Source organism: Aspergillus ibericus (assembly GCF_003184845.1).
Source record: "Aspergillus ibericus CBS 121593 unplaced genomic scaffold BO80scaffold_19, whole genome shotgun sequence".
Classification (NCBI taxonomy): domain Eukaryota; kingdom Fungi; phylum Ascomycota; class Eurotiomycetes; order Eurotiales; family Aspergillaceae; genus Aspergillus; species Aspergillus ibericus.
The window spans coordinates 83,115-106,019 of NW_020292117.1; the positions used below are offsets into that span (position 1 = coordinate 83,115).

At 52.5% G+C, this 22,905-nt stretch overlaps 10 protein-coding genes and 1 non-coding gene across 11 annotated transcripts; 5 read left to right on the top strand and 6 right to left on the bottom strand.

Annotated features, from left to right (window-relative positions):
- Positions 1 to 225: 225 nt before the first annotated feature.
- BO80DRAFT_355427 (LIM domain protein) lies at positions 226 to 2,479 on the top strand (the record flags this gene model as incomplete). Its single annotated transcript, XM_025715755.1, has 2 exons — positions 226 to 2,103; positions 2,159 to 2,479. 2 exons carry the CDS (start codon positions 226 to 228, stop codon positions 2,477 to 2,479), a joined length of 2,199 nt encoding a protein of 732 aa, XP_025575339.1.
- A 657-nt stretch (positions 2,480 to 3,136) lies between these two features.
- Positions 3,137 to 5,267, top strand: BO80DRAFT_493530 (vitamin H transporter). The gene is made up of 6 exons (XM_025723823.1): positions 3,137 to 3,668; positions 3,734 to 3,850; positions 3,913 to 4,040; positions 4,092 to 4,522; positions 4,572 to 4,982; positions 5,038 to 5,267. Exons 1-6 carry the CDS (start codon positions 3,490 to 3,492, stop codon positions 5,176 to 5,178), a joined length of 1,407 nt encoding a protein of 468 aa, XP_025575340.1. The 5' UTR covers positions 3,137 to 3,489; the 3' UTR covers positions 5,179 to 5,267.
- A 116-nt stretch (positions 5,268 to 5,383) lies between these two features.
- trm8 (tRNA (guanine46-N7)-methyltransferase) lies at positions 5,384 to 6,765 on the bottom strand. Its single transcript, XM_025719415.1, has 3 exons — positions 6,513 to 6,765; positions 6,250 to 6,437; positions 5,384 to 6,164 (listed from the first exon to the last, which is right to left on the bottom strand). The coding sequence occupies exons 1-3, from the start codon at positions 6,677 to 6,679 to the stop codon at positions 5,482 to 5,484; spliced, it is 1,038 nt and encodes a 345-aa protein (XP_025575341.1). The 5' UTR covers positions 6,680 to 6,765; the 3' UTR covers positions 5,384 to 5,481.
- Positions 6,766 to 7,029: 264 nt separating this feature from the next.
- On the top strand, positions 7,030 to 7,750 carry BO80DRAFT_434680 (ESCRT-II subunit protein VPS25; the record flags this gene model as incomplete). Its single annotated transcript, XM_025720881.1, has 3 exons — positions 7,030 to 7,395; positions 7,508 to 7,583; positions 7,638 to 7,750. The coding sequence occupies 3 exons, from the start codon at positions 7,030 to 7,032 to the stop codon at positions 7,748 to 7,750; spliced, it is 555 nt and encodes a 184-aa protein (XP_025575342.1).
- Positions 7,751 to 7,921: 171 nt separating this feature from the next.
- BO80DRAFT_68314 (DNA repair protein Rtt107) lies at positions 7,922 to 10,764 on the bottom strand. The gene is made up of 4 exons (XM_025724704.1): positions 10,587 to 10,764; positions 10,086 to 10,522; positions 8,636 to 10,037; positions 7,922 to 8,574 (listed from the first exon to the last, which is right to left on the bottom strand). Exons 1-4 carry the CDS (start codon positions 10,677 to 10,679, stop codon positions 7,930 to 7,932), a joined length of 2,577 nt encoding a protein of 858 aa, XP_025575343.1. The 5' UTR covers positions 10,680 to 10,764; the 3' UTR covers positions 7,922 to 7,929.
- Positions 10,765 to 11,586: 822 nt separating this feature from the next.
- Positions 11,587 to 11,698, bottom strand: BO80DRAFT_t155. The gene has a single exon. It is a non-coding gene; the product is annotated as a tRNA-Leu (tRNA).
- Positions 11,699 to 12,033: 335 nt separating this feature from the next.
- On the top strand, positions 12,034 to 13,614 carry BO80DRAFT_493533 (putative toxin biosynthesis protein; the record flags this gene model as incomplete). Its single annotated transcript, XM_025723824.1, has 4 exons — positions 12,034 to 12,243; positions 12,307 to 12,445; positions 12,502 to 12,610; positions 12,664 to 13,614. 4 exons carry the CDS (start codon positions 12,034 to 12,036, stop codon positions 13,547 to 13,549), a joined length of 1,344 nt encoding a protein of 447 aa, XP_025575344.1. The 3' UTR covers positions 13,550 to 13,614.
- Positions 13,615 to 13,664: 50 nt separating this feature from the next.
- On the bottom strand, positions 13,665 to 15,255 carry BO80DRAFT_493534 (ceramidase). The gene is made up of 4 exons (XM_025723825.1): positions 15,006 to 15,255; positions 14,742 to 14,928; positions 14,158 to 14,674; positions 13,665 to 14,100 (listed from the first exon to the last, which is right to left on the bottom strand). The coding sequence occupies exons 1-4, from the start codon at positions 15,099 to 15,101 to the stop codon at positions 13,917 to 13,919; spliced, it is 984 nt and encodes a 327-aa protein (XP_025575345.1). The 5' UTR covers positions 15,102 to 15,255; the 3' UTR covers positions 13,665 to 13,916.
- A 669-nt stretch (positions 15,256 to 15,924) lies between these two features.
- Positions 15,925 to 17,515, top strand: BO80DRAFT_381675 (putative mitochondrial carrier protein). Its single transcript, XM_025716853.1, has 2 exons — positions 15,925 to 16,317; positions 16,385 to 17,515. Exons 1-2 carry the CDS (start codon positions 16,266 to 16,268, stop codon positions 17,287 to 17,289), a joined length of 957 nt encoding a protein of 318 aa, XP_025575346.1. The 5' UTR covers positions 15,925 to 16,265; the 3' UTR covers positions 17,290 to 17,515.
- Positions 17,484 to 20,094, bottom strand: BO80DRAFT_68427 (uncharacterized protein). The gene is made up of 3 exons (XM_025724705.1): positions 18,070 to 20,094; positions 17,953 to 18,018; positions 17,484 to 17,891 (listed from the first exon to the last, which is right to left on the bottom strand). The coding sequence occupies exons 1-3, from the start codon at positions 19,618 to 19,620 to the stop codon at positions 17,679 to 17,681; spliced, it is 1,830 nt and encodes a 609-aa protein (XP_025575347.1). The 5' UTR covers positions 19,621 to 20,094; the 3' UTR covers positions 17,484 to 17,678.
- A 1,319-nt stretch (positions 20,095 to 21,413) lies between these two features.
- Positions 21,414 to 22,570, bottom strand: BO80DRAFT_68455 (uncharacterized protein). The gene is made up of 3 exons (XM_025724706.1): positions 22,536 to 22,570; positions 21,809 to 22,348; positions 21,414 to 21,750 (listed from the first exon to the last, which is right to left on the bottom strand). Exons 2-3 carry the CDS (start codon positions 22,324 to 22,326, stop codon positions 21,537 to 21,539), a joined length of 732 nt encoding a protein of 243 aa, XP_025575348.1. The 5' UTR covers positions 22,327 to 22,348; positions 22,536 to 22,570; the 3' UTR covers positions 21,414 to 21,536.
- Positions 22,571 to 22,905: the final 335 nt, after the last annotated feature.

Sequence of the window (22,905 nt, forward strand, 5' to 3'; positions counted from 1 at the left end):
CCGCGAAAATGAGTCGGAGAATTGCTTGCCTTGTTGAGGGTGTTGGCCGAGTGCCCGGTTGTGGTTGACGTATCAATATTAATACTTGGTATGACAGCGACCTATCTGAAAGATCTGCGGACAAATCGCCCTACGCGCCCTGGTGGATCAAGACCGCTTCCTACGAGGCCATCTGGGTCGTCTTCCGATGCTCATGAAGATCTCCCTCCGCGGGCGGCATCTGCGATGTCATCATATGGGCATTCGAGCGTGTACTCAAGCACACCGCCAGCCGAGGCCGAGCATCCTCGGGCCACCAGCTCGCTCTCTAACCATAGGCCAGCTTCATCTCGGGGCGTGTTGGGCAGCCCCGCCGGTCGCCCATTAGTTCAGGAACCGAGAACAGTCCCTCTACGGCAGAATATCTCGCCCGCTCGAGCCTTCAGCCGCGTTGTCCCTACCTCGCCCAACTCAGCTTATCGCGAGAGTCCTCAACGACGAATAGAGAAAGAGGAGGCAAAATCCTTGCGGGACGCGTTACAAGAGATGGACCTGCACGATGACATCGAGCTCCATGCAGCTGCTCAAGATGAGGCTACTGAGCTGGTATGGATGCATCAAAACCCCGGGATGCCTTATAAGAACCCATATGCACCCTATCACAACCCCGACTTGGATGCGGTCCGGAAAAGCCCAGATAGGAATAGTTACTCTTCGCATGGCGAGAGGCTGGGTTCCCCAACTCCACGGCGGGGCAGTCGCCGTCTGGCGTACCAAGGATCAACCGTTAGCTACAACGGTACTAGCGGCTCCCGAGGATCGGGTGAAATGGCAGCGCATGAACAACAGCCTGTCTTAGAAGAGGAAATTCCGAGTCCCAAGAAGAATGGAACTCTACGAAAAAACCTGAAGGTTAACTTTGCGTTGCCGCGGGACGAAGTCCCAGCCCAGCACACAAGCACCAGCCATGGGTTGGGTTTGGCGAACTTCAGTAGGGAGTCATCCAAGGGCATCTTCAGAAACCCGAATGACCAGATATACGAGGAGCCTCAGCTTTCTCCCCAGAAGGATGAGGACACTCGTCCTGACTTCTCAAGGTCAGACTCATCGGCTTTGAAAAACAAACCACGAAATGCTCTGCCCCGCGGGTCACGGCCGCTTCCTGGTCGGTTTAGTGGTCTTCCTTTTGTTGACAAGCTGTCTCGCTTTGAAATCCATAAGAACCCCCCGACCCAGTCAAGGAACCCAGAGTATAGAATGAACGACCCGCTCTCGCAACCCTCTGCGCCAAGCTCTCAGGTAGAGGAGCAGGAGATCCCCATGAAAGATGGACTGGAGATCCGCAGCGACGATATCCGAGCAGCTACTAGCAAGAGACTGAGAGATCGGAGTACGCGGCTACCCATGCCAACCGCCGTTAGTGATCGTGCCGGCCGTCCGATCGTGAGTTTCGATCCGTCTTGGAAGCCAACTGAGGCACAGAGTCCACGCAATCAAGACGGTTTGAAAGGGTGGGACGCAGCCCCTGTGGTGCCTTCTCCAGAGCCTGCTGCACCGACGATTGAGGTATCTGAGGCACCATCAATTCCCGTCATCAACTTGCCAGATGACAAGGAGCCTACTATCTCTGAGATGGCTGGTCCATCCCAGAGCCCAGCGGCTAGCACGAAGTCATCGTCGAATTCGTCAAGAGATAGCAAGCCCCCCAGCCGATCTCCGAGGAAGCCCACGACAGCACTGCAAAGTCGCTGGTTATCCACCTACACACGCTCCGGTGTGCCCACTGCAACATGTGAGGCCTGTTCTCTGCCGATTGCAGGTAAGATCGTGACTGCTGCTGGGGCGCGATTTCATCCCGAGTGCTTCGTGTGTCACCATTGCCAGACTGCCCTGGAGTGTGTTGCATTTTATGAGGAGCCTGAGGCAAGTCGTAAGGAGCGGCTCGCGGAAGCTCCGGCCGATGACGAAGAGGCTCGTGCATTGAGGTTCTACTGCCATCTTGACTTCCACGAGTCATTCAGTCCAAGATGCAAGAGCTGCAAGACTCCAATAGAAGGAGAAGTGGTCGTTGCCTGTGGAGCTGAGTGGCACGTCGGACATTTCTTCTGTGCCGAATGTGGTGATGTACGTTTCCCCCTTCACCTTGAAAACGCGAATGCTAATTCATCTGCTTGTTCAGCCTTTCAATGCGGAAAAGCCGTTTGTAGAAAAGGATGGTTTTGCATGGTGCTTGCAATGCCACTCCCGTCGCACAGCTCCTCGGTGTATTGGATGCAAGAAGCCCGTGCTAGAGGATGTCGTGATAAGCGCGATTGGGGGACAGTGGCATGAGCAGTGCTTTGTCTGCCACGAATGCGGCAATGGATTCGGCCCTGACGGTCGGTACTTTGTGCGAGAAGGCGAGCCTAAAAGAACAGCCAAGGGACGCATCATCGGCGGGCCGGTCCAATTGGCTGTGTGCGAGAGATGTGAAGGCATCCGATTGAAGGCTTCGCCATAACGTGGGTATATGTGAATGATAGAAGTCGGGATTGAGGGGTTCAGAAGCTGGCTGCCGACTATATGACTGACGTGGTGATCATTTTAACGATCGGCGTACGATAGGATGCAGGTGCTTGGCGACATGCCTGGTCCGAGATTATTTTGTTTTCCGCATTGTCTGCGAATTTCCTAGGAAGTGTCATCTGCATAGCATCCAGCGGGAGTTTCAAGAGCATATGCTTAGGTGATTTGATAGCGACTCTTGCCTAAACACTGCATTTTGGTTTAGAAACATTGTCCTAGTTTATAACGGGATCGTGCCAGGTTCGCGGGGTTTCGGTCGTTGCAATGGAAGCCTCCGAACGATACGTTAGCAGCAGTTGACAGGACAGTCCGGCCATTCGTCACCTCGGATGGTTTATGCATGGCCGTATGCTACTGCCTATTCCAGAAGAGGAAGGCAGGCTTCCCGTCACGTAGTACCCTCCTGTCACTTCGGCTCGAGGCATCGGTTCGTATCGCGGCAGCCTGCAAGCGAAAAGATGGTGGCTTTGGTCGATCAACAGGGAGTCAGCTCCTCTTTCTGGCTGCGAGATGCAAGGCATGGCTTGGTGCAAGGGTGATGCCTCGACTCGAGGCACCCCTGTCAGGTTGCTTGATGCTAACCCCAGCTTTGCGGGGCAGATAAACTTCTGCGGGGATCGCGCTCTCATTGCCGTCATTGCACTAACAATGACAGATGTATACGTCTCCCCATGGGGATTTGAGAATACAGCTGCTAGTACCTAGATCGAATGACGTCTACCCTTGTCGAGCGATGTCTTCCGACGCATCATATCATCTCCGCATTTGCGATGTCGGTAAAGGAACCAGGTCTCGAGCGCAGCAGCATAAATATCCTTCATTGGATCGGCGGTCTGACGATTGAAATGTAACACAGTCGGAGCTGGCTCTCCCTATTTTTTTCATCCAGTTCTCGATGACATTCCCGTCCTTTCTTCGTTCCGGAAAGCTCTATTTCAGTTCCCAATGGCAGGAGACTGTGATGCTCAAATCAAGTGTGACGCCTCGTTCACAGAAGAAATAGAGGATGTCACAAGTCCATCTTTCTCTTCCGAAGAAGAGAAAACCCTCGTTCGGAAGGTCGATTTGACATTGCTTCCGACCATTTGGATCATGTATCTACTCTCCTACATGGATCGAACCAAGTATGTCTTCTGCCACGGCTTCCAGTGCGACGCCTATACGAAAGGTCTTCTAACCAATACGTCAGTATCGGTAACGCAAAAATATCAGGCATGCAAACGGATCTGGACCTGACGTCTGGCCAATATTCAGTCGCCCTTGTTGTCTTTTTCATCGGATATGTCATCTTCGAGGTACCCAGCAAGTGAGTCCTATAGCTATGCCTTGAAGCCATGCGTGGATTATAACCTTTCATGGATATCATAGTTTAATACTGAGCCACTCGCGCCCTTCGTTCTTCTTATCGAGCATCATGGTAGTTTGGGGAACCTTGACCTGCCTAATGAGCGTGATAAAGGACTTTAAACATCTTGTTTTATTGCGCACCCTGATAGGTAAGGTTTTAGGAGCAGGCACATGAAGGAGCATGATTCTGATTTCAATAGGCTGCGTGGAAGCAGGATTCGCACCCGGAGTCCTCCTTGTCCTCTCATCTTGGTACAAACGAACAGAGCAGTCCAAGCGGTTTGGCGTTTATATATCTGCCGCCATCCTTTCAGGGGCCTTCGGGTCTTTATTGGCAGCAGGTATTATTCAAGGTCTAGAAGGAGCACGTGGAATTAGAGGATGGCGGTGGCTCTTCATTGTCGAAGGGTCCGTCACTGTGGGAGTCGCAATTATATGTGCGTTCATCCTGCCAGACTTTCCCGCTACCTCTCGACGCTTGTCGGAGAGGGAGCGATATGTAGCTGTCGCACGACTGGCGACAGATAATGTCAGCGCCATGACCGAAGATAGCATCCAGTTGTCACACTGGCACGCTGTTGTAGAGTCAGCCAAAGATTGGCGAACATGGGGGTTCGTGGTCGGGTATATGGTATGGTCATCGGAATACGTTGTACGGCGACAATTCTGACATCGAACAGGTCATTGTCGGCTCGAGTACACTGTCGTACTTTTATCCCACCCTCGTGGCGGGACTCTTCGGCGACTCCTCCACTGAGAGAGTAAACTTCCTGACCGTACCCATCTACGCAGTCGCATTTGTCTGCACCGCAATCACAGCTTACTTCAGCGACAAAGTTCCCCAATGGAGAGGCCTTGTCATCGCTGGCTGGCTGGCTGCATCGTTGGCTTGTTCTGTCGCGGTGTGCCTTGTATACAATTACACTGCACGATATGTGCTTCTTGTCCTAATGGCTGCCGGGCTCTGGGCCACGAATGGAGGCACGCTTGCCTACGCATCATCCGCATTTGCGAACATGCATCCACAAGTAAGAGGCGTTAGCCTTGCGCTGGTAAATGCGCTGGGGAATTTGGCCCAGATATACGGCTCGGTACGGCATTCCTCAATATTACTGATAGTACTCCGCATTAACTACTCACTTGCAGTATCTGTTTCCTTCGTCAGACAGTCCAAAGTATATTATGGGATTCTCGGTTATTTCCGCCATGCTTGCCCTGGGAGTAGTGGTCTTTATTGCAATACATATCTGGTTTCGCCGTCGTGCTGATGCCACGGGACGTGTGTGATGGTCTATACGCATATCATTCTCTAAAGCTTTGACTTATGAAACTCAGAGCTTGTGGCTTTTTGCAATTGTCCCATCCTGATCGATACCTACCACTTGGGGCAAGTATATCGGTGCACTAGGTCTTCGAGGAAAATAGAGTCACACTTTCCCGAACATACCAAACCTTACAATATCAATTGAAAGCAGTAGGACCAGAACTGCATCATCATTCCAGACAAGGCCACAAGTACCATAAATATCCAGATTTAAACTTTTATCTCAAAGCAAATCTATCAACTCCTTCAAGCCCCAAGCAAAGCCATCAAGCCCACTCCGGGTCCTGCTTCCTCCTAAACACCGCCACGTATTTATTTCCATTATTCCTCGTAACCTTCTTTCCTTCCTCCGTCGCCTCCCTCATGACCTGCACACACTCATCCTTCTCCAACTCCTCCTCCGACACCCGTTCAAACAACTCCTTCACCGTGGGTCCCTCATTCTCCCCACCCTCCACCGCAGTCTCATCCCGGAAATGTCTCAAAATCCAATGATGATACTCCTCCACATCCGTAATCGTATACAACAGACCCCCCGGCCGCAGCGCATACGCATACTCCGCATTCAACGTCTCCGAAATAATACGCGCCTTGTGCTTCCGCGCCTTGAAATGCGGATCCGGGAAACAGATAAAGATCTTCGAGAGCTGGTGCTTGTTGAAGAAATTCGGGAAGAACTTCATCGTGTTGCTGCGAATCGCAGAGATGTTCTGGTATCCGCCGGGGACGAGCGCAGTGCTGGTGTTCGGGTCCGGGGGGGCGGGTGCGTCGGACGGCGTTTCGGCATCGTCGGCGGCGGGGGTAGTAGGAGCAGGAGCGGGAGTCGAGGTAGAAGAGGGAGGTTGCGACTGCGACTGCGATTGTGTCTTTTGTTGATGCTGTTGTTGCATGCGAAGGGCTTGGATGCGAGTAGTAAGGTAGTCGAGAACGGCGACGCGGATTTCCATTCCTGTTGAACCATATTAGCCACCCTCACCATTTTCCCCATCCACTTATCCCATTATTTTATCCCACGGAGAAAGAGGAATACATACCAACCATCAAAGTCTCCGGCAACAACCCCGCCAACCCAACCAACAATCCACCAAACCCACACCCAATATCCACGACCTCCACATCCTTCAGCAACTTCCTCGTTCCAATGAGATTCGTCTGCGCCGGGTCCGGATTCACGAACGCCGGGAAATGCGATGCCCAATCCATATGCGCCGGGCTGAGAGGACTACACAGAGGTCAGCATAATGCCATTCAACCCCTCACTCAACAACCCCCACACAACACAGATAGGTATGCATACTAGTTCAACTGATGATCCGAAAACGGATTCGCATGAGCCCGCTGCCGATAGAACTTCTTCTTGGGAAGCTTGACCTTGCCCACGGGGGCGGATTCATCGCCGACGGCTTCGGCGACTTGTTTGCGGTATTCGGCGCGCTTTTGGCGCTTGGGGGGTGGTTGCGACATGGTTGTTATTTCTTCAATGACGGGCCAATTGAGGGGCTGAGGATGGGGGGTTGGTCAGTCTGGTGGACGTGGAGGGGGGGTCGTCACTGCGGAGGTGCGGAAATTTCACCGGAGAAATTATTGCAGTTGGCTGGCGGTGACGTTCGGGTGGGTGGGTAGGCGGGCAGGTGGGCTTATCGATCTACCACCACCGCCGCCGACGCCGCCTATCTTTATCTTGAGAAGCTGTGTCTGTCTGTCTGTCTGTCTATATACTCTGTGCAGTGCGTTATACCTCACGATACCAATAACCCCCATCCAAGCCATCCATCCCAACCAAGACACTCACATCCCCCACACACCCAAGAACAATGACAACCCCCTTCCAATTCCCCCTAACCTACTCCTTCCCAGCCTTCTTCACCCCCCAACCCAACACCAACACGCGAACCTCCCAACTCCAAAAATGGTCCTCGTTGATCCAGTCCTGGTGTCGACATCACCGCACGTACCGACTCTCCGTGATCGAGGCGATCGAGTCCCCGCTATTCCATAACACGACGCTCCGGAAACGGATCTCGTTGAGCGATGCGCGGGATATTTTCGATTGGATGGCGAGGGGGGAAGAGGAGGGGGGAGGAGGCAGGAGGGCGGAGTGGATTGATGGCGGGGGGAAGTCGGTTGTGTGGGTTTGGTGGAGGAGGCCGGAGGAGTGGGCGGGGGTGGTGGCGGATTGGGTATGTTTTTTCTTTTCTTTCTTTTTTGGGGGGTGGTGATTGGGTTGGGGCGTGTTGTGGTGATGGTGATGAGATGTGTGCGGTTGGTGGGCAATTGCTGACGTTGGTATAGGTGGAGAGTACAGGGCAGAAGAATGTCGTGCTCACGGTGTATGAGTTGTTGGAGGGGGAGGCTACGATGTCGCAAGGTAGGTGGTTGCTTGGTGCCCTCGGGGGTGTATTTGGTATGGCTGACTGGATAGAATGGCATGGGATGGACCCGGAGGTGATGCTCAAGTCCCTCAATGTTCTCGTCAAACGAGGCAAAGCACAGGTCTTTGGTAGCGAGGGCCAGGAGGGTGTCAAGTTCTTCTGATGGCGCTTGCTCTCGATGCGTGGACTTGAACGCGCTTCCAACGCTGGGATATGGCAACTATCTTCATATGAAAGTAAGGGATGTACATCAATCCAGGCAAACCCGAAAGAGCTATGCGAATTCCGCCGGCCATACAAGCAATGTGTCAACGCTGCACTCCTAACACCAATTTGATCCCGCTACTGCTCCATCTCGTCCGCCATCTCCTCGTTCAGCTCATATGCATCTGCCGTGTGCAGCGTTTGGGACATGGCAATATCAAGGAGCCAGTCCACGCGGACAATCCGTGGCGTTTTGCCCGCGCTGAGAACCATCTGGCGGAACCGCGGCCACAGCTTGACGTGGTCCGCAGCGGTGCTGCTCAATAGATATATCTCCTTCCGGCCCGGATCGTCGTCTCCCGAGCTCTCCTCGCTCTCCTCCCGCTGTGACCGGTATGAGACGCGACCGCGGAATAGGGTGCATTCTCCTCCATTAGCATCCACAATGGACTTGAACGCATCGAACCCGCCACGGATGGTTTCCACACATTGGATGTGATACCCTCGCAGGAGCTTGTTTTTGTTCTGCTTGGCATTTGCCTTTGCTGCTTCAAGAGAGAATCCGTATTTCTTCTCAGAGGCCATGTCCTTCAGAGGGAAATCGGCAGGGTCCAAAAGTTCGTCCTGCTTGAGGCACTGCGTAATAAACTCGATGTTCATTATCACGGGGCCATATGCAAGCGCATTGACGAATTTTGGGGTCCGCAGGATGGACGGGGCAGCAAGATGGGAACATCTCCGGGCATCTTGGACAACCAGGATACCAAGTTCACGAAGTTGGCGCTATTCGTGGTTAGAGGATTTCAGCTAGAAACATGTATACGGAGCGTATGGACAAACATACCTTATCTGCGTCTTCCTTTTTTGCGTTTCCAACCCATTTCTGGTACCCCGTAATCAACAGGTGCATTGCCACAGGAGGCTTCGACTTCTTCTGCCTCTTTGATTCCGTCATGTCCCCTTCGTCGCTCTCTTCCTCCGCTTCCATTGATCGTCGCTTCTTGCTGTTATTGAGTATGACTCGATCCTCATCGGTCTTCCGTCGACCACCATAAATCACACCACCCACACGCTTCTTTTCTTTCTCGTACAGGGCAATATCCGGCGCAATCTCATGCAGTCGAGCAGTTGCGGCCTCCTTCGACTTGCGACTGCTTGTTGTAGATGGTGTGTCATTTTCCTTGCCCTCAGATGCCAGCCGGGCGCGCGGCGTCTGTAGTTTCTGATCCGCAGCCTTTCGCGATTTGCCAACTGGCCGTGGTGTGGCACTCTGTGCCGGTGGTACTTCGCTCTCAGATTCTGTCACCTTTGCCGATGGTGGTTGCATAGTATCCGATGGCTTGGCAGCTACGGTGTTCTGTTCCTTGGTCTGCATCGCTCGACGAGGGCTTGTCGCGGCTCGGGCTTGCACCTCAGACGGGAAGAACAGGCTTTCAAGGATCGACCTGTCCAGCCGGGTCTGTCCGACGACTTCGCCTAGATTCGTCCTTTTGGGGAAGTGGGTGTAGCGAGGGTCAGAAACGGGTTGCAATTTCCATTTTGCGTAGCTCTCTTCCAGCCACAGGTGGTTGACGACGTGCAACCCCCATTCCTTTGCAGCGGCGCATTTCTCGCTGTTTCCATGGGCAGTCACGAGGTGGGTGTTTTCTTGCTTTAGCGTCTTTGTGCACTCTGCGCCCGTTGCCGTGATCAAGTTCTCCAGGTAGGCTCTGGCTTCTCCAACATAGTTGGACAGACTGACCTTAAATCCCTTGAAGCCCGGAATTCCAGAGCGCGAGACGGGGTAGTGTAGTAACCGCCGTAGAGGGGATGTCCATGTGTTGTAAGTCATCAAATGGTAGAGCCATGATAGGTTTCCGACGTCCTTATTCAGCCTTGATGCCGTGCGGTATGCGAACCCCTCTCTATAGCGACATATCAAGATATCCGCTTTCGAGATATCTGTCGTGACAGAGCCTCCACCATTGTTGATGATTTCTTCGATAGATCCGAGTAGACGGGGCCCAATGCCCAGGTCTGAGGAGAGCATGACATGCTTGTCTTGGAATACGGTAAGGCTGGGCTGGGACTCGGGCGATTTGACTGACGAAGGTAGGGTAGCTGGATTTGTCGTGGATGCGCCGATGATGTCACGATTTTCTGAGGAGCGTATGGGGGCATCCGGTGCTGCACGTAGGATTTCCGGGTCTGGGAGGGTATACGGACGCTCATCGATCCTTCGTCCAAGCTTTAAGCAATCATCAAACCTGTGAAACATTGTTAGACTGGGCCAAGCGCATCCAGGGCCGCCTTACCAATGCGGAAGAACTATCTTGACATTCAACTTCTTCGCAACGACCAGTCGAGCCTTATCAGAGTCTGCGGTCAGATCAACCAAATGAGTGACCTGCTGAGAGACCTTGGGGCTGTAAATTCCTCCTTTCGCCAGCACACCTCCGATTATAGCCTCCTTGTCGCCTCCCGGTATATCACCGCAGGTAATCACCACGTCGTTGAGGAACAGCCTCGGATCCGGACTATATTGTCGCGGGTTGGCTAGTTTTCTCTTTGATAGGCACGCATGTAGCCAGTGGGGCTTAACAACCGGTATCAGGGCATCGCTAGCTGCATCAAACGCCGGAAAGTCGACCGTGCAGGACAGAAGGTGGGTGAATTCGGAGAGGGGTGGGAAGGTGGCTGGCGGTTCGTAGATGACAGTTTCGCCGCCATGTTCTTCGAGGGTGGATGCAAGCTGTTGTCAATAATAATCGTTAGCCGGTTGGAAGTGAGACGGAGAATATTAGTGCAGGCCATACCTGATGTGCCGTATCGGCACTAAGATCTTTGGAGCATATTATACAGACTTTGCACTGGCTGAAGAGTTGCAGCTCTTCCTCCTGGTCTGCCATTGCGGGGGATGTACCTCTCAGTAAGAATATGTGTTGTATAGGTGATAGGCTTCAGGGGAAGACGGTGACATTTGCTGATCGATTCTACCTCTGCAGGAGAGAGCGCCTGTCGGGCTCTTGTGGTTCTGCGATGCGACGCGCAGACGCGCGACACCAGATCACGTGCAGATAAGATACATCGCAGATCGTCAATAAGTGGTGTCAGATACAGTCTTCCCATGTCCAGATTTCGTCATTGTCCATGTGATAGCTTCTTTTTCTTGGTGCCTGCAGTACTTATTCCCTGGTCTGTACTCCGTATGTGTAATCTACAATACCTTGTTCACTTGCCATGAAGTAATTTACCCGATTCGCCGGGTCCGACGCGCTTGGGGAAGTGACTGATCATATGTACTCCGTACCGCGACACACGACTTCCTTTTCGGTGGTACGCGGTAGAGTTCATTCGCTTTTTGGCGGGTTTGGATGGGTGGGATGCGCAGCTAGGAGGATGGGTGGCACTGATTTAATTGAATTCTGATGGGACCTCGGCGACTGCGGAGGGAATTATATACAGAGATTGAGTGGAGAGGATCACGAATGATTGATAGGGATTCCAGCGGGGTAGATAGACTCATTTGAAAACCACAGCATCCAGTGCATATCCACGGTGTCGGTAGCACGGAGTACTTCGTAGTTTCAGTCACTGCCTAATGTCCACAGTCGTCAGTACAGAGGTTTCGATATATATCCGGCAGCGGGTTACATGCCAAGCCTGCAACCTACACCAGATATTTTTATAATATTGCACGACCATATTACATGAACACACAAAGCGTAAAGCAATTGCTCAAAACAGAAAATAAAATAAAAAATCATGGTACACAGTGTGAAGCCCCACACAGCGGGGGAAAAAGGCAAAAAGAAATGACAAGAGTGGGATTCGAACCCACGCCATCAAACGATGATCAGGAAGCTGTGAAGCTGAATATTAAGGTTGACCTTAACCTGACGCCTTGGACCAACTCGGCCATCTTGCCTGGTGATGTGAAAGATGCTCATTATTTTGCCAATATCAACGGCAACAAAGCTAGCAAGGATAAACCCTCGAACCGAGCCATACCTGTAACTTTCGTACCGTAATTGACAGTATCATTCAGGCCCGCCTGGCGGCCTGACATCTAGTAGATTGCGACCGGCCGGCTTCCACGGGTATGGGCCGTCGTCGAACAGCCTCGGTTCATCGTCGACCCCGGCAGTTCCAATCCTCCGAATCTGGGGAATCAATGTCACCCCGATCCCTCTAAGCCATATATACCACCGTTGTCCCCACTACAGCAGCGGGTAATAAGCTGCTCAATAAGCCAAATAAACCATGTCGTTAGAATCCCCATCGTCTAGCCCCTTCCGCGTCGTTGAGCATATCGTCGAATGCCAACATATCAGGGAGTATCCCGCGGCTACAGCCAACGAGCAAGAAGATGTACTGAATTTGGTGGTGAAACAATATATTCCACTTGATAACCCCAATCCGCAACCAGGCGATGTAACAATCCTTGCAGCACATGCCAATGGGTTTCCTAAGGTATGAGAACCTTGCAGGAGCAGCAACGTCGCATTGAAGTACAGCAGCTAATGTATACCCCAGGAGCTTTACGAACCCCTGTGGGAAGAGCTGCATGCTCGATCAAAAGCCAATGGATTCCGAATCAGGAGTATCTGGATGGCGGATGTGGCGCATCAGGGCGAGAGCAGCGTAGTAAATGAGGATCTATTGGGAAATGACCGTATATGATGTCTCTGCTTGTCATATCACCCTAACCAATGCTGACGATGCAACTAGCAAGCTGGTTCGACCACCCCAGAGATCTCCTCCACCTTATCAACGTAAAGCGGAAGGACATGTCTCGACCCATTATCGGCATAGGCCACAGCATGGGTGGCGCCCACCTGTAGGTCCCCTTACCCTTCCCATGACAAGCAAGCGATCCTAACGCTCTTCCAGCGCACAGCTCTGCCTCATGCACCCACGCCTGATCCACTCCTTAGTCCTCCTAGACCCCGTAATCCAACGCGAATCCACGCAAATCGACGGATACGAAATGGCCCTCCGACGGCGACAAATGATAGCTAAAACGACCCAACTCTCAACCTACCGACGAGACACATGGCCATCCCGCAAAGCCGCCGCGGAAGCCTTCAACAGAAACCCATTCTACCAAGCCTGGGACTCCCGCGTCCTCGACCGCTGGATCAAATACGGTCTCCGCGAACTCCCCACAGCCATCTACCCACGAGACGGATCCAAGACCAACGAGAAAAGCAATGACCGTCCCGTCACGCTTCGAACAACCCTCCACCAGGAAGTCTTCACCTTCTCGCGTCCCAACTACGACGGGCCCCCGGGAAAGAAAATCCCCGTGAACAGAGTGACTCATCCAGATCTTAACCCCGAACATCTGGGTTCATGGCCATTTTACCGCCCCGAGCCGTCGCGGGTCTTCGCTATGCTCCCGCATCTCCGTCCAAGCGTGTGCTATATCTTCGGTGGGAAATCGGATATGTGTCTTCCTGATATGATGGCGGACAAGATGGCCGCCACGGGGACAGGACTGGGGGGCAGTGGTGGGGCGCCTGCTGGCCGGGTGCGCGATGTGTATCTGGCTGAATTTGGCCATCTTCTTGCTCAGGAGGCCCCCACACAATGTGCTGATGCAGCCAGTAAATGGCTGGGTGCTGAACTTGAACGATGGCGAACCGAGGAGAGGGAGTTCTGGGAACAGTGGAGTCGGAAGTCGAAAATCGAGAAGGTGACGATTGATCCTCGCTGGAAGGAGCATGTTCCAGCTCCTGAGAGACCAAAGAAGAATCCTCCCAAGTCGAAGCTATGAGTGCCCGGTTGTTCGCCTCGGGATTAGGGTTGTAAGTATATTGCTTGGGCGTATTGGTGGATGTACAAACCGTGTCCTCTGATAAGAACATTATAGATAACTATGCATGCACGTGGCCAGTGATACGCCTGCATATTCAACAGGATACCCCAATGGATAAATCTACATTTGTTTCTTTGTTCTCAGCTCTTCTCTATAGGCTATGTATAAAAAGCGGCTGACTGGCTCAAAACTGGCATCTATAAGCGTTTATCGATCAACCTGCACGCGAACGGTCATGCTGAGATACGAGGGCTCAAAGCTCCGGTCATTGATGCCCTTCTGAAAGTGGTCTAAGTGATAACGAACGAGGGTGTAGCGATCCAATCTAGTTTGACTTCTTAGCAGCGCCATTCTCACTCTTGCCTAAGGTGCTGGTGCGAAGAATTTCGGGGAAATTCCAGAAATGAGGCCACCACAGATGGTACTCTTCTTGGCGCTTGTTCAAGCAGTGGCGTAGCCAGATACCCCAGACGAGGTAGAGGTACGCCCCAATGCCGGTCATCACATGCCTAGCAGCAAATTAGTATATGGAGAGTGCCGGATGCATGATAACTTGGCGAACATACCACCAGCCATGGCCTTCCAAAAGAATACCCCAAGGAAGACCCACTTCCCGGCGCCATCCGCGGATCTTCGAACAGAAGACATTATCCAAGCCCCAAATAGCGAACCCGCCCAAGAACACGCTCAAGCCGTAGATAACCATAAACCACATGGTCTTGAGGGTCTTCAAGTCCCGCACGTTCTCGTAATGCTGGTGCTCTTTGGTCGGGACGGGCAGGCCCTGCTTTTCGCGCGCCAGTCTGTCCTCCTCAGTGGAATGGCGCCAGCGAGGACGAAGCGTAACCTCCATGGTGTACATACTGCGTATGAGGACGATGGCCGTCAAGATGCCGTATGCGTTTTGGTGAAACAAGGGATCCTGGAGGTAGTGGTAGTAGAGGGTGATGAAGATCGCTAAGCTGGCAAGGAAGATGCCTAAGAAGATGCGGGTGCCCGTCGGCCTGGAGTATGAGAAGGACGCATAGCACATCAAGCACGTGGTGTAAATCATGGATAATTCATCAACAAGCTGCATGGGGTCTGTGAGAGATGCAGGCGTTAGCAACATGTACCCCAGTTACCCTCCCCGCCATGAAGTATTACTTGCATTTCAATGTCGAATGGAAGAGGAAGCTGCCCGTTCCGACCAGTAAATAGCCGCAGTATGCAACCTGAAAGATCGAGTCATGACCATTATGGCGACAGCTCAGAAAGCCCTTGATTCCGAGAGCCATGAACAGCAAATTTGTCAGGGTATTGACGATCTCTGCGGAGTAGATGGTGGCATAGTAGTCCTATTTCGATCATACGATCAGCAGCCAATCATATCGTAAACTGTGACGGATAACGAGACGGGCTGAGCACCGCATACCTCTTCGCACCAATTCAGCGTCGACGTGACGGGACTCCAATATCCTTCCCTGGAGGGGGGATACGGAATATGCGGGAGAGAGAACCACGGAGACATGATGGACGGAGACAGAGCTCTCCGCAGGGAAGAGAGAGTTGGCGACGTCTCTGGTGGACGACAACGGAGCGGCAGGATTACTGGCCGGCGGGCATAGCAGGAGGCAATCTGGGAGAGGGAGAAAAGTCCCAGGGCGAGAGAAAGGCAGTTGTCGACAACTGGAGGAGGTGGTGGCCATGGAACTTACCTTACTCTGCCTTACCGGCCCTCCAGACCCGTGACGTCGATTAATTACGCCGATCTGCGACCCCGTCTGCCTAGGAAGGCATGTCAGTGGATTTCCAGGGTCCCGATTGGCCAGACCGGACTGGACGAACTCCCGCCGGGAACAATGGGCGGTAAGATTACAGCGCCCTGCGGAGGACGTGGGTGCGGGCAAGTGGAATGGCAACGCCTGCCTGCATTCTTCTGCATGCATTGGCCAAGGTAAGATGGCACCTGGTCAGACGAGATCCCTGGATTGGACTGACTGAAGCTGCTAAGCAGTTTAGCGCGGAAAATAGCAGTCCATGTCGTTGCAGATTTTCTATAGTATTACCATCAGCCCTGTGGTCCGTCGAAGTACACTAGGATACAGTATCCGGCGAACTGGACAAAGTTTAGCCCTGGCGATGTTGCCCATACCAATCTTACAGGTTCTACTGCTTCAGTTCCTGTCAGACAAGCCCAGGTACATTAACCTTAACCCGAATGCGTACCTGTACCTATCCTGTGGCTGGTCCTTACGCCGGACAGGTCGGAAGTCAGAAGCGACGAACGGCCGCGGCAGTTGTGGCTGGTGATCGGCAGCCAATCGAGATGCTTTCCGCCCGGCCTGATGACTTCACCAACAGCCGTCCGCTTCGGGGAAAACACGCTCTCCTCCTCTCGTATCTACACCGTCTCTTCAAAATTCTCCCCGTCCTCCTCTAATTCCCTCAAAACAAGACTTATCTTGCCTGTCATCTTCCATAAATCTATATATATACTATATTAACCTACCATGTTACCCTAATCACCATCAATGTGACCGCCACCGCTTGTATGCGGTCAGTCTCAAATCTCAAATTCTTCCTCAGCCTCCAACGCGCAGCGCCCCGAATGAATTAACCTCCTCACGCGGACCCTTCTCAAACCCTCATATACCTATCCCGATCCCCGGCGCCAGCCGCAGGACCCGAAACAATGTCGAACAATGCGGCCTACGCCGTACCACAGGTGAAAACAACCTCCACCTGTACGCCCACCCACCCACCCATCCAACCCTCTACCCAGGAAACCCTAACCATCAACCCACCCAACAGCCTCCAAAACCACCTTCCACTTCGCCGCCGGCCTCTTCTCCGGCCTCACCTCCTCCATCCTCCTCCAACCCGCCGACCTCCTCAAAACCCGGGTCCAACAATCCCAAAGCGCCTCCCTCCTCCCAACCATCAAAACCATCCTCTCCTCCCCACACCCAATCCGCAACCTATGGCGCGGCACTCTCCCCTCCGCCCTCCGCACGGGCTTCGGCTCAGCCCTATATTTCACCAGTCTGAACGCCCTCCGAACCGGCCTCGCCCAATCCCACCACAACCACACCCCCACCAAAATCACCAATAGCTGCTCCTCCGCACTCCCCAAACTCTCCAACACCGCCAACCTCACCACCGGCGCCGCCGCCCGAGTCGCCGCCGGCTTCGTCATGATGCCCGTGACCGTGCTCAAAGTCCGCTACGAATCGGACTACTACTCCTACCGCAGTCTGTTCAGCGCAGGGAAGGATATCATCCGCACGGAAGGATTCCGGGGCCTGTTCTCCGGGTTCGGGGCTACCGCGGCGCGAGATGCGCCGTATGCGGGCCTCTATGTTCTGTTCTATGAGCAGTTGAAGCGGCGATTGGCGGGTCTGGCGAGTTCGTCGGCGGATCAGCAGCCGATGAAGTCGTCGTCGATTAATTTCGTCTCGGGCGGGTTGGCGGCGGGGTTGGCTACGGCGATTACGAATCCGTTTGATGCTGTCAAGACTCGCTTGCAGTTGATGCCTGGGCGGTACGGGAATATGGTTCGGGCGGCGAGGTTGATGGTGCGGGAGGATGGAGTGAGGAGTTTGTTTGGGGGGTTGGGGCTGCGGATTACGAGGAAGGCGCTGAGTTCAGCGCTTGCGTGGACGGTGTATGAGGAGTTGATTCTCCGGGCTGAGGTGTCGTGGGGTAAGGCGGTATAGATGGGATTTATATAAATCGTGGTATGGTATGGGTTTCGTGTTCGGCTTCCCGGTATGAGTATGATGAGTCAGTGTTGGAGTTTGTTATTGTGATTGTTGTCGTTATCGTTACGGGCATAGAAATGGGTTCGGATATGGGATTGCATCGATCATCATTCATCATCATCATTGTATCATATATATAACTGCGTCAATCCCAACTCACGAGAAGAAAGAAAATCAACATAACGACATGACATGTCACGCATCAACGTATGTATGAGACAAGACAGGATTGACAGTCTTTATATAAGCGAAAACAGAACAGAACACGACGCAAAAAACAAGACCAAAGCAAGCAAATCATGGTATCACACTGCGTATATAATATAATGATGTTGTGGCCTTGTTTAGGTGAAGATCCAGGCCTTGGAGGAACTCGGGTTCTTCTTCCGGACAAGATACAGTTTGTCCTTCTTTCGGTCGTTCACCTTGAGTTCGGTCAGGGTGCTTGAGTGCTGAGTGACGAGCTTGCCCTCACGCAGACGCCGCGTGTGCGCGAAGAGCTCCTCCTGGAAATCTTCGGAGATCCATTGTTTGATGATAATGTAGTTGCTGTCAAGCTGTTATGAGAGCAGTTAGCATTGATGATGCATTACAACAGAATGGCTGGGCTCAACTTACATCGTCCCAATCCCAGGGCAGACGGTAGGCAATGAGGGTATCTGGCAGGAGATGTTTGTGATGGACCTAATCCGTGAGTTAGATCGACCATTCAGTCTTGGAGGTTAAGGAGCATACCTTGATCCAAGTGGTCCGCTGCGGCTCTGGTTCCTTCTCTTTTTCTTTCTCCTTCTCCTTCTCCTTCTTCTCCTCTTTCTCCGGCTCCTTTGGCTTTTCGGGCTCCGCCTTTTTCTCCGGCTCTTTTGGCTTTTCAGGCTCCTTATCCTTCTTGATGATCAGTTCAAGTTGCTCTTCGCTGCAGCCGAATTCGAGCTTCAGTCTCTCCTTGAACTCGTGATCACGCCTCTTCCTTTCCTCTCGCTCAGCGATCATTCTCCGCTCCTCGTTCAGCTTCCACTCATCAATAGCGGCCTGCTTCATAGCGGCCTCCTTGCGGGAGCGCTCCTGCTCGGCAAGGATCCTCCTCGCGTCCTCATCGCGGATTTCTTTTCTGATGCGCTCGCGCTCCTCGTCCTCCTCGAGTTTGCGTTGGAGCTCTTCAAGTTGCCTCTGACGCATCTTATGCTTGAGCTCCTCTTGCTCCGCAGCATGACGCTGGGCCTCTTCAAACTTGATCAACTTGTAGCGATGTTCCGCCTCACGCTGCTCTTCTTCCTGGCGCTGCTTTTTCTCAAACCGCTCCAACCGCCGCAGCCGATCACTGATTTCATCCTCATACCACTCCTCCTCGTCCCTGTACAGACGAAGCTCATGATGACCCCGGTGTTCATGGTGCTGGGGCTGGGGCTGTGGCTGCGGCTGCGGCTGCGCTGGCGGCGGCGGCGGGGACTGTACCTGTTGCAATTGTTGTTGGTGGTGCTGGGAGTGCTCCCGATGCCGAGCCAGTTCGCGCTCCAGACGCGCAATTTCCTGCTGCTGGCGTTGAAGCTCCAGGTCCTGGCGCACATCATTTTTCTCAAGTAGTCGCTGATCCAGCGCGAGCTCATATTCACGAGCCTGATGCCTCTGATGCTCTTGGTGCTGGGCGTATTCGCGATGCCGAGCTAGATCACGCTCCAGACGTGCGATCTCCTGCTGCTGACGCAGGAGCTCTAGGTCTTGCTTCGAATCATTTTTGCCAAGCAGGTGCTGATCGATCACTAGCTCATAGTCACGAGAATGCGGCCGTGGTGATGCCTCCCGGGAGATGCTACTCGGGCGAGTCCGAGATCGGCGATGATCCCGCAACCGGGTCTCATCCTCAGACTCAAAGGGGTCGATATAAGTCTGCTGCTGCTTGTGTTCCTGCTTACGGTTCTTGCTGGCACTCTTGTTGCGGGCGTCATTCTTGGCATCGCTCTTAGCATCTGTCTTGGCATCAGCTTTGGCGTCATATCTGTTATTGACGTCGACGATGACGGCGACGGGTTGATTGTTGCGCTCGCGGCTGGTATCCGGGCGACGACGGGCGCCGGTGGATGCCGAGCGATGAAGGTGGGAATCATGTATGACAGGGCTAAGGTAGGCATTACTGTAGCTCGGATGAAACCGTTGGCGGGAGACGGAACGTCGGCGAGTTGTCACTTTCCGGCGAGGGCTCGTCTCGATCATCGAGTAGTCCGACTCGGAATACTCAGACTCCGAGTCAGTGAGGACGTGGCGTCCGCGGCTGTACCTAGGGTAAGCCATGATGCTCCCCTGTGTATTCCGCGCAATTCTCCTTTTTGATTTTTAGCCAGGCTTCCACTGCCTGGGGGGTTGTGCGCGTGCGCGTGAGAGCGCGGGTGGTGGGTATAGTCGAGTCAAATGAAGGGTAAGCGGGGTGCCTCGATGGTCGAGGGCCGTGACGTCGGTGGTGGGGGGCGGCTGGGCCACGATAGATTTTAGATGCCCACCAAAGCACTCACGTCGTTGAATGTCGGGAAGATCTGACGGATTTGACGATGGAAGTCAAAGTACGAAGTAGGTGGGAAAGGGAGAGAGGAAGAGAAGAAAAAGAAGAAAAAGAAGGCAAGTCAGCGATCAAATAGGAGGGAAAACAAGGACTGGGCAGTGGCCCCTCGTGCCTCGTAAACGCGGGCGCTTCGCTCAGCTGAAGTGGGGGATTGGCAGCATTGGGCCGACCTGATCAGCTGCGGGCGGCAACATTTAGGATTCAGGTACTTGCCCCCGTTTCTCTTTTATAGGCAGAGAAGACGTGAAATACGGGGTCGTAGCCTTAGATGCAGGAGACGTCGAAGCTGTCGAATGAATATTTCGCGAGGGAATGTTGCCAGCGGCTGTTGAAACTGCAGTGAAGTCAATCTCATCACCACCACAAAGCCCCGGTGGTACCTTCTAGATAGATGACGTGCCTATCCTTGGGAGGTTGGGCGTCTAGGGCGCGACCCACGCCAGTTAATTATCTCGTCTTTGGTCAAGGGCCTCCGGTTATCTATCTAACATAGATAGACGTTGCTCTCGGCCAAGGAAATCCACGGGCCTAACCGCCGGCTCATCCATGGACCCTGGACTGACACCCGCCGGAAAGGGTACCTGACGACCGGACTAGTCTGGCTAGTGAGTGGAGGTACTGAACCGCCATCACTCCGACTTTCACTCTCTCCCACCCTAAGCCTATGAGAAACTCCGATGAACCTCAGCAGGCATCCAGGATGACCAGGCAATCACTGACCAAGTCATCACTGGATGCACCAATCGCTAACGCACCTGACCCGGGTGACTGATGATGCGATTTCGGGATGACTTTGTTGTGTACCCTACTGAGTGAAAGAGCTAACCTTGGTCGAATCCTGGGCCCCACGAATGAATTCACAGCCTTGCGGGCCGAGGCTGGACTGCAGGCCAACTCACCGACACCCATTCCGTTTTCTTCAGGTATCCAACAATAGGACTTCTGCATGGACTATTATCAGCCACCGCCACCTATGTCAAACATTCAAGTTCCATTGCAGTAATGCACTTCGCATAATATGAATTCCCCAGGAGGATACAAGCATCTGGCGGAATCTCGGCCCAAACCTCAGAAGTATCACAGACAAAAGAAAGAGCACTTTCAGCAGGTATCATTACCATGTACACCGTAGAGCAATGAGCGGATCTAAGATTAAAGATCGATAATGTCCTTCGCGACAAACAAACATCATTAGCTGTCGCAGCTTGCATATTCCCCACAGCGACCGCCTCATTCCTCTCAGCGTAATTTATCTAAACCAAGCTACGGAGGAGATACTCATCCTATCATAATTGCTGCCACTTGAACAACGATACTAGCGGATCTTAGTCCCATGTAGCTAACTAGGAACATTGCTCGATATGTCTTCGCCCCTACTGTGACTCAGTCATATCCTATACAACTCGATAATGATTGTACACTTCTTCGATGTCCAGAAGATATACTGCGTTAATGAGATTATGAGGTCTAATTCATTGGAGAAAGGAAGTGAGATCACAAAACACTCAAACTCGACAAAGAAACAATGCTGCAATCCCCTCATCCCAACCCGATAAAAAGTAAACGAAACAGAACGACCCGATATATACCACCTCACGACAACATAGTACTTGCCCTCAACTCTCCCTGACAGACAGACAACGCGATAGTCTTACTTCTCTTTAAGACCTTTAGCCAACTCATCCTCCTTTTCACGTTTCCGTATATACCAAAAGAGCACAGGATATGCCAGATCAAAGCCAAGATACATATAACAGCACCAGAGAATAAAAGGCTGACCCAAGAAGCCAAATACCTCCGGCCAGTATTTGATACGAAGATAGAATTCCGGAACTAGGGTCAGAGATCCGGTGAATCGGAAGAACCTAATTGCTTATTAGTCTAGAGAATCGTTGGAGGCAATGACAAGATTGGTATACGCACCATAGATGAAGGGAAAAACCACGCGTATGACCTCGCACCAAAAGCTGGCCAACGTATCCCACACTCAGAATAACCTGGCAAACGATGGCATTCATGAAACACGCCCTCGTTTCTCCAAGCTCCGCAGTGGCCGTTAGATGGCCCGCCAGGGCTAATAACACTCCACCTATGTATAACCAGGGTAGATGGCGCTGTATCATGGGTGATCGGTCCCATTCTCTGGATCCGTATTTGATGGCCGAATAGATGACACCACAATTCGTGATAACTGCGACTTGAAACGTGAGCATGACCAGCCAGTGGTCGGGGGCGTATAGGAACCCGAAGGTGATTTCCCATGCTATGTTGAGACATTGGGAGATGAGTGGCATGGCAAAGGATTTGTCTTTGTAGGATCGGTATATCATGCCTGCGTACACGTAGAGCCAGATCAGGTTGGAGTAGGAGTTGCAGACCCAGACGGCGGTGCCCCAGACTTGGAATTCGGGAGGGGCGGTGGTGAGGTCGAAGCCGTCCATGGTGGATAAATGGGTGGTAAACCTATGATGCGCAGATTAGATACTGACTTGAAAGTAGTATGGCGATGATGTCGAGGAGATCGTGACACAGCACGGCTTTATGGCCTTTATATATTCATATCTGTGGAAGTCCTGGGTTTGTGATAAATTGATAATGCGAAGGTGGTGGAAGGAGCCGACGGAATCAGGTGGACAGGCTGCAGCATTACCTTTGATCAATTGTCCGAGTAACCCTGGCTTCTGCATATCATTCGATGGCTCCATTATCTTGCATGGTATGTAGTGGACTCCTGAGATATTGCTGGGTCATTTCAATCCAGTCGAGGGATATTTCCTCGAGCAGGATGACATGTTGACAGTCTCGTTTTGAATATGATGTTTGATGTTTCAGCTGTGTTCTCGTGCGCTTATGTCCTTCATTCTGTCGCAAAGTCGACAGATATCATATAATAGTAGCGGCAGTAGTAAGATACCTTATCCCTGAACCTCTCAGGAGGTATAAAGTCTTGCCAAACTCTGGGGTTACATACGAACTGAAGAGCACAAAGACAATTCAAGCACATGACACTATGAAGATTT